Consider the following 9,111-nt stretch of genomic DNA (forward strand, 5'->3'; position numbering starts at 1 on the left):
TAAAAGAGGCACATATTTTATTAAATGAAGGGGGCACGGGTGATTCCTTGCTTTCTGCTGGGCACAGGATTGCCTGTTTTACACAACTTTACTCAGAGCTCGAATGGACAGTGTTTTATAAAATTGGGTCCCGTTTTTCAGTGCAGGAGAAAAACATCACTTTTTTGGGGAATGAGATTTTTAGCAGGATCTTGTTCCTTTATTAATAAACCTGAGTATTTTACGAGTATTGGGACTTCTCAATGTCATTTTGTGTTAACATGTCAATTCACTTTGGATTATATTAGCTCAGAATGTGACATCTAAAGTTGCATAATTTAATCAACACTGATGTATACCCCCCACCCCACACACACACACACACATCCCCCGTCAAATAATTGCAATATCCCTGAGTACAACTAAAGGCTCTAGACTCCACAGTTAACACTTTCACCACCTGTTCACATTTCATACCTGCAGCTGAGAGAGTGGAATGCACTACTCGAGTTAGCCCTCAAACAGGACGGAACAAATAGTATTCAATCGTCAGAAATAAAAAAAGATAACTCGATTGAATGAATTACTGAATTTAAGACAATACTGAGAACTTTCACTAATGGCTTGCTTATTAAATGTGTTAATGCTTGGAGCCCATCAGCAAACATGGTAGATTGCAGCAGACCTAAAGTGCCCTGGTGATAAAGTGTGAAAACACAACTGCTAGTACCTACATCAGTGGTACATTCTTAATCATCGTCGTGATGATAAAAGGGCTAGACGGTCCACCAACATTCTCAAGGTAGAACCCATGACCTGCAGTTCACACGCAGATTTGAAGGGCAGGCGCATTGACCCACTGAGCTGGCTTAACTGCTAGCAGAAACGATTTCGTCCTGAACAACTGTGCGATAACTCCCTCCCCGAAACTTGCACTCATTTCTGAGAGTGGAACTTACTTGGCGCTACACAGGGCTCCGAGGATGCTTCTGAGGTCGGGCAGGACTCCTCTGGAGGGCGAGGGGCTCAGTGGAAGAGGCTTCACTTCATCAGTGTGTCAGAGGGCTGTACTCCGCAATCACTCACACCCCTTCTTCTCCATCCCTGGTCCCCTCTTGGGCAGTTCCTCTCTGGGTCCTACGACGCGGTGCTGCTCGATACCACTTCTGGCACAGCCAGGGCGCTGGCACAGGGCGGCGGCTGTGAGGTATAGGAGGTCTGAAGCTGGGTCTTCGTCTGCGCAGCAGGGAGAGAGCTCAGTCGCGTCTTCTGAGGGTGGGGCGGTACTGGCAGCGCGAGCTGGCCTGTACTCAGTGTTTGTGTGTGATGTGATCCCGCGGGGAGGGGGCAGGAAAAGCGCTGAAACTCGCAGTCTGCAGGAAGTTTTGACAGGGAAATTACCCAGAGGATGCTCGAAGCAGAGAGCGGGGGAACAACATGTTGCTTGGCGCGGAGACTAGAAATGAGGCGTGGAGAAGAGAGTGCAGGGGTGTACGAGAGGCGGCAGATCTAACAAGGCGCATATGCAACAGATACAGGGCGCAGGGGAGGGGGGCTGGTCTGACGGACACCGGGAAAATGGAACACCTTCGAAGAACACAATAGGCGAAATCAGGGAACTTTCACAAACATTTTGTAATTGCAATTATATAGCGCTTACTACTTTCAGTGAGGCGTTGAAGCGCTTTAAGCTGGGCAGCACACTGCTCTAAAATCCAAAGTTAGTAATTAATACATTATTGTTACTGTTCGTTTGTGCGACTAGTTTTATTTGCTCAAGAAAACCACAGACTGTGGCCTGCTCCCTGGCACAGCCGCTGCAAGGGCGGGCATCTTCGCCGAAATAACGAAAACAAACATTAAAAAAAAAAAAAAAAAAGTAAACCCGCTTACCGCCGCAATGACGATCGGAGAGGGAAGAAATTGCGGGAACGCCCATGAATCTGGTCCGGCCATGACGGACAGATCTCTGTTCCAATGGCTAGCCTCCATTTATGGAGCTAGCCAATGGAACAGAGGGGCGGATTCCAAGCCACACTCTTTCTAACATTAGATTTCGCCTGCGCCGAAAAGCTGTGCAGAGCGCAGCCTTCGGCGAGGCGAAACCTAAAAATGTATTCAAGCGAACAGAATACATTGAAACACAACTAACAAGCACTTTATGCGCAAAATAAACAGTAAGATTACATTGGGCTGTACTAAAGCAAATCAAAGCAGAGATCACAAACAGCAGGATCAGAAAAACAAGCATTGAAAATGCAACAGGTCTCGCCTTTGGTTAAGTTAAAGCCATTTGCTTTGCTAATGGAATTATACAGCAAAGCAAATGAGCTTGTTTGAATTCAGAATCTTTGGCTACCTTGCTGTGATTCCTGTGAGACACTTCGCCTTTTCTGATCCGGATGCCGAGCGCTGTGTGCGCTATTCCCCCAACCTTGGATTATTCTTTGTTTATCTCACGGAGCTTGTTTGTTTAAGACCTTTCCTGTTGGTTACTCAAGGCATTTATTATCCGTGACTCAGTTCGTGCCCTGCCTGGCTGTTTAAACGCGAGGACGCGTTTATTCACTGTGCGACCGTTGAACTACAGCCTGACTGCCTAAACGCGAGGACGCGTTTATTTAATTTACTGCCCTTTTGATCCTGCAGCCTCGAGACTCTTGGAGACGCGCTGCCTTGTTACTGTCTCAGTTTAAGAAAAAGCTAGAAAGCATTTTTCTTTATTTCCCTGCTTCATGCTCTTCAAACGCGAGGACGCGTTTATTTTCCTGTTTCATTTGTAAAAGGCACCAGCTGGTTACCAGTTCCACCCCCTTCTATCATTGCGTGATTACTCTCAAAAGCTCATTACTTTATTGTTTCAAACCTCGAAGCTGCCACAAGAGGAAGTGACCCCTGATTGTGGTACGAACAGTACTGATGGAAATATTGAACTCTGCACCTGTTTGCGCATGAAAAGGATTTTTTCAATATTCAAGTGCTGATGAACTTTATTGGAGGATAAGATTGTGAACTGAACAAGATATCTACGCCCCTGTTTTCTGAGACCAAGGATATTGCCCTGTATATAAATCCTCTTCAGCTAACACTACAGGTAAGTGTGAGACAACACATCCATAATAGTGTACTCTTTAGTGATATAGACAGAACACTTAATTGACATTTGTTTATGTTCTGACGGTTATCTGGTCATCTCCACAGTTGGCTAAAAGACCCTTCTTGGTCTCTACATTTTCCGGGGTACTCACCTTCTGTGTTGTGTTTATGTTATGATACTAAGGTGGTGCTTTGGGAAAGATTTAGACATTGTCTTCGCCCCCGGGGAATTGGACTTCTGCCTGGATCTACCTGAAAGCTCGACAATCCCCACCCGTGCATGCGTTGCCATTGAAGGCAATGGAACGCGTTAACGTCTTTGGCTGAAAAGCCAAAACGATTGCTAAAGGTCTTTTTGCCTATGCAGCGCATGCGAACTGCGTGTGTAGGCGAGACCTAAAAAGAACGGTGCTATGGGAAAAAGTTCTTTGCTAAATTGTGAAATTAAACCAATCCTTCAATTGAGGTTTGGTAGTTTCAACAAGGGTTGTCATTTGCCACGCAGATAGAGTGCAATGGGCAGCTTGGGGCGGTCTTGCTAAGAATGAAAGCTTAGGATTGGGGATTCTTAAAAGATTTTCTTTTTCCAGATCTGTCATTCTGCATTTCTTCTCACCCCGTGAGTTACTTATGGTTCTTAAACCTTTACACGATTTTTACCTTGAAATTATTACCTTAGCCAAATCGAAATGACTAACATTCAATGTTGTTTTTCTTGTAGTAATAACTTAGGCTAGAATATTTATAGAACTGTATGCCCTATTATGCAAGCCTACTGGGCTGAGTAATACAAGTTGACCACTAACCCAGAACGTCTTCTTAAGGTTTCTTCTTTGCCTCAGCTTACACGTAATTTACCCCACACTTTTTGAAACATTACAGGAATTAGGTTGCGAAATTTCAAATTAAGGTTTTGGCCACAAGGTTTTGGAAGCAGTGATGCCATAAAACGAAGACTGTGTTTCATGTTTGTAGTACTTATTTTCACTATTAAAGTGTTGGTGTATCCCAAAAACAGACAACTCTTGTATGTGTCATTTCTTTCGGCCAATGCACTTTTGGTATTCCTTACATGTAATGTCAAAGATGTGGGGATAACACCCTGGTTACTAACCAGTAATCTTCATTATCCTTAGTGCCAATCGTCCAGTTCTTATAGCCCACCCTATATCCATTGAATTCCAGGCTCAATTGTCGCTTGGTAAGTCCAGAAAGTCTGAGGATTAGGATACGGCTACACCACCCCTTAGTTGTCTACGGCATTTGCAATTCTAATTATGTTTTTGGTCCAGACATGTACTGGAATCCACCTCACATGTAATTACTGCAACAGAGGTGTTAAGGATAATTAAGATTACTTTTAAGTAATCAGGGCATATGTCCGAGTTTCAATCACTTCCTTCCCTCTCTGACCAACTCCAATAGTAATATTATTACTGTTATGCTTAACTCAATCTACCTGCAAATGGTTACTGCCAGCAGACAGGCACATACCAAAAGCAAATGTGAGCCACTGTTAATCACAGTCGTAAAATGGCACCTCCTTTTCAGCTCATCCGTTTCTTTAGAAACATGTACCAACAACTTGCAAATTTGTCAAGGGCAGGACTTGGCACCCCCCGCCTAAACCCGGGGCTACTAGCCCGCCAAAGAGGATCACGATTTTCACCACTGATAAAGTACAATAACCGTCAAATATGTCTAGCGTTGCATGTGCTCCCAATAAAAGGAGACCTGTATTATGGAGCTGGTTGAAATTGTCCATCTGGAGGATGGTCCCTTCGGTATTGAGTAGCTAATAATCAAAGCAAGCAGATACAAATAGCCCAGACTGAAAAAAAAAAAAAGTAGGGTGAAAATGGTTTTATCTAACTATTCCCATAGTGGGGCTTCTCTGGCTTGTTGTACAAATGGTCTACATGTTGCCTCAGAGAGGGGTGGAGAAAATATTTAACATAAAAAAAAAAAAGAAGTAGAACGTTCTGGTTGTGTGCGTGATATTGAAAAAATTGACGACTAACTTTTATAAAGACGTTTGAGCAAGGGTAATTTACAGCTAACCACAGCTGTACGTTCCAACTGCGTTTAATCTGATAAGTAATGTTATTCGAGGTGCATGCTATGAAATCTAAACACTGTCCTGGACGCTTAACACAAGAAAACCAATTGCAGTTAAAAAAAAAACCACATAAGTCTTCAAAGACTTACTCAACATTGTAAAAAAAACTACTATAAACAATCAGCTGTCTAAAAGAATCTCCAAAACAAGTGTTCACTTTAAGTAGAACATCCACAAACACCCGCCACAACAGAATAGAATGATTATGAGAGTGATGCGTCCTTCTCAAAAACATCTGCAAGTTTTAAAATGAGTATATGGGTGGGTCCTTCAAATCAAAACATGGTAGGAGCTACTTGCATCATTATTTAACTTTGGCATTGGACGCAGGAAACGGCATGCTATCGACGCATTGCCAATACCCAACCATTTTTAGGCTTTCAATAACGCAGAACACCACGCATTTTCGAGCACTATCTATAAACAACTAAAAGAGCGCTCTATACTGCGACACTCAACGCACAGCACAATAATAATAAACAGGAAGGGCAACGAGACTTCGTGTGGTCCTCAGTTTGTTTACATTACGGGCCGCAGAGTGGGGAAAAGCACGATACCTTGTTCTATCCAGCACACAATGCTAAGGGCAGACGAGAGGGACTGTGAAAGACAACGAGGGGATATAATACGGTAGAGGCATACCACTACCCTAAAAACACCCAGGCCCAAAATTCCCCGACGACGCCATAGGGTAGACGGCCCGAACCATAAACACGAGGTGCACGACTACACCCCTAGCCATGGCCCTTCCACTTCGAATTTCGGCGGAAGATTTCAGTAGCCCCTCCGCCTTCTCTTACCTTCGTGGGTCTTGGCGATCTTCGCCATCTTGCCGGACGGTATCTGTTTGCTGGTTCTACGCAGGGGCGATCTGCTACTGTTTCCGGTAGTGCGCAGTGTGGATGGTGGAACACGCGTGCGTATTCAACAGCTCTGGAAATAGAGTGTTACATTCATGTGGGACGTGGGAGCTTCAAAGGCTATGTTGTACGCATGATCGATAGTAGGTAACCTGACCGCCATCTTAGAATGGTGTTGCACCACACTATTAGTTGGTGTCGAAACCAGTCTGGTTAATGGCGGGAGCTTCCACCTGTTTTAAACTTAGCTTAGTATTCAAATTAAAATAAAATACATTTTAAAACTTGCAGATGTTTTTCTGGTGCACCATCGCCTTCGTGGTCATTCAAAGTAATAAGTATTACGTCGAGATTTCTGAGACCAAAAACTGAAGTTCGCCTAGAGATAAATGAGGGACTACAATTTCAGACTGGTCCTCCAGTAATCTCATTTTCTAACAAAGAACTAGAACGCCAACCTTAAACTTGGAGGGTAGAATAAACTATATATGTATTCTTTGATTAATTAAAATCAGTTACAATCTCTTAAAATATGACAGTAGTAATAACAATATCATTTAAATGAACATTGAGTTAAAAAAAATCCCCTACGGATGTGAAAGTATATCTAACATTGCTGTAACCAGGCAATCATTTTTTTCCAGAGGTTCAACCCAGATGGTATTTGTATACAAAAATGTTCAATATATATCTATTAGCGAACAAAGATGCCTTCTGCTTGTTGTGAGCAAATATTCTCAGTATTGCCTGAGGACATAGTCATAGCCAATAACGTTCCATTTAACTAACTCATCTTTCAAGGCCAAAACTCTGCATCTATTCTATTAGCTTATAGCCAAAGCTCCTTTGCAGTATGATATGTGCAAAATATTCACAATATGTAAAATAAAAGAGTTTAAAATCATCATGGTGAGTTAAAAAACACAAGAGGCTAAAATGCCATACGCCACCATAGGTTACAGAAACAGTAGAACGCTGTAAATACGGTCATCAGTGGTTGTCCAAAACCATAGACACCAGAAGATGAAGTGCTAAAGTGCTTTTGCGGAAGGCTGTGTGGAACAGAAGGGTGTGCGCAACCTCGCCAATGCAATTCCTGGTACAATGCGTTCTGAAATCCCCCCAGCAAGTCTAAGAGATTAAAGTACATATCTTTTATTGCTAGCACAATAAGTTGCTTAAGTGCAGTACTGTTGACATTTTTCAGAGTTTTACTCACATAACTGATAGAGGCAGATCACCAATCACAAAGGTAGCTTATGTGGACTCTTTAAAGAGTGTCTGTACTTTTTAAAGGAATTTTACAAAACGCACCATGGTTTGCGCTGTCACACCTTATAAGCAAAGCTAAATTGATTGGCGACAGGACCAGATTCCATTTAAATTAAAGATGTTTTGGAGGTACATTTTATGCCAAAGCAATAAACTGGGCAGATGAATAGTATATACAGGAATTCTTGGCAAGGATATTGGCAGAGTCTGCCTGCACTCTTTGTTCTCCAGTGGCTGATGCCATTTTGGGAGTGTGGCTAGCGATGGTAGGAATCAGAATCTGTCTTGAAGCGCTTTTATTTTTATATACTTTCTAAATGTGGCATTTTTGTAGGTTTGCGCGGTCACTGCCTTGTATGGGTTGATGGTCATACAGGCATGCTTGCGTAACCTGAATTTAGCTTTATCTTCCCGCCAGGAGAGCTGCTTTTATTTTGTTTAATACTAGCTTCAAAGACTGGTGAGGTAAGCTGTTTTGCCAAAGTTGTTTCATCTTTAGATGATTTATTGAGGCTGCTATTTTCTCCGACCAAAAGTTTGCATTTGGGGACGTGTTTTTACTTGCCATAACAATGCTCTTAATGTGTTCTTTTGTAGGAGAGTAGGATCTGCTTCATATCGTTACCCCCACTTTTTGCTGATGTTTCACTGTTTTTCGACTTTAGTATGGCTGGGGCCCTGCTAACCAGCCTAGCTGCTTCCTCTCTAAATTGGTTACCAGTACTTTAGGTACACTCCATATTGGATTCTGGGGTACCCTAGTATATTTCATTTTGGAATTTTGTAAAGCGCTTGGTAACGCACACCGGCGTGTCCCCGCGCTGAAGAGAACCTGGAAGAGAGTCAGAGGATTATAACAATGCTAGGCGGAAGAGATAGGTTTTGAGGGTTTTGCGAAATTTAGTCTCAGAAGGTTATATGGTATATGGTATACTATGTACCCAGGGCATAGGTACCCCAGAGGCCTACCAGTGTCTGAAGCATGTATTGTGCCACCCCTGGGAAGCCTTCCAAAATGACACCACAGGTCTGCTACTGTAGCCTGGGTAAGGTGGAGTATGCACCCCTTATTGAGCTATAGGTTCACTATATCTCTCCATATCACTGCACATGTAAACCTATCAGTCACCCCTATGGCAGGCCTTAACAATCCTGAAGGCAGGGTGCTGGGTTTCATGTGAGAGGGTGCCCAGGCATAAGCAGAGCCCCTCTGCAGCTTTCGGAACCTTTATTCTGGGGTTGTTTGTGATGCAGCCAAACCATATACTCTTAAGTGCATTATAACCTTGCAGTAAATGCTAACTCTGAGATGGCTGCTTGGAAACATGTTGCTTTTGGTGTCAAACACCTTGGAATCATACCACCATACCAGTAAATGGTGTGGGAGTATGATCCCGCCCTTCTAGAGGGAGAAACATGACAACACCAGTATACCCGGTACCAGCTTAACAGACCCTGGCATCACAAAATTGATGCTGCCAGCCACAGACACGAGCCTGCCCTCCTACTGCTGGATGAAACTCTGGCAGGGGAGGCCTGGTCAATAGATTTCCTGTCACAGGGAGGTGTAACCACCTCCCAGACAGGCTTTAGTGTATTGGGGCTGGGTGGGTGCACTCCAAGATTGCTTTGAAGTCTGCACTGGGGGCACATTTGGTGTCCCTGTGCATAGTCCAAGTCAAACCGGTTGCAGGGGCTACCAGCCCCTGCTCTGGCGTGAAACTGGACAAAGAAAATGTGTGTAACAACCCCTTTTTCTTGACCCTCCCATAGGGGGGCCCCTAG

General features: G+C 43.5%; 1 protein-coding gene across 1 annotated transcript in view; it reads right to left on the reverse strand.

The window, feature by feature from the left end:
• SF3B1 (splicing factor 3b subunit 1) overlaps positions 1-6,214 on the reverse strand; it is a 322,360-nt gene extending 316,146 nt beyond the window's left edge. The window contains exon 1 of the mRNA XM_086955420.1: positions 5,995-6,214. Coding sequence (XP_086811546.1) covers positions 5,995-6,022 — 28 coding nt within the window. The 5' untranslated portion in view covers positions 6,023-6,214. The remainder of the gene's footprint in view (positions 1-5,994) is intronic.
• Positions 6,215-9,111: the final 2,897 nt, after the last annotated feature.

The sequence above is a fragment of the Lissotriton vulgaris genome, chromosome 2_1 (genome assembly GCF_964263255.1).
Source record: "Lissotriton vulgaris chromosome 2_1, aLisVul1.2, whole genome shotgun sequence".
Classification (NCBI taxonomy): Eukaryota; Metazoa; Chordata; class Amphibia; order Caudata; family Salamandridae; genus Lissotriton; species Lissotriton vulgaris.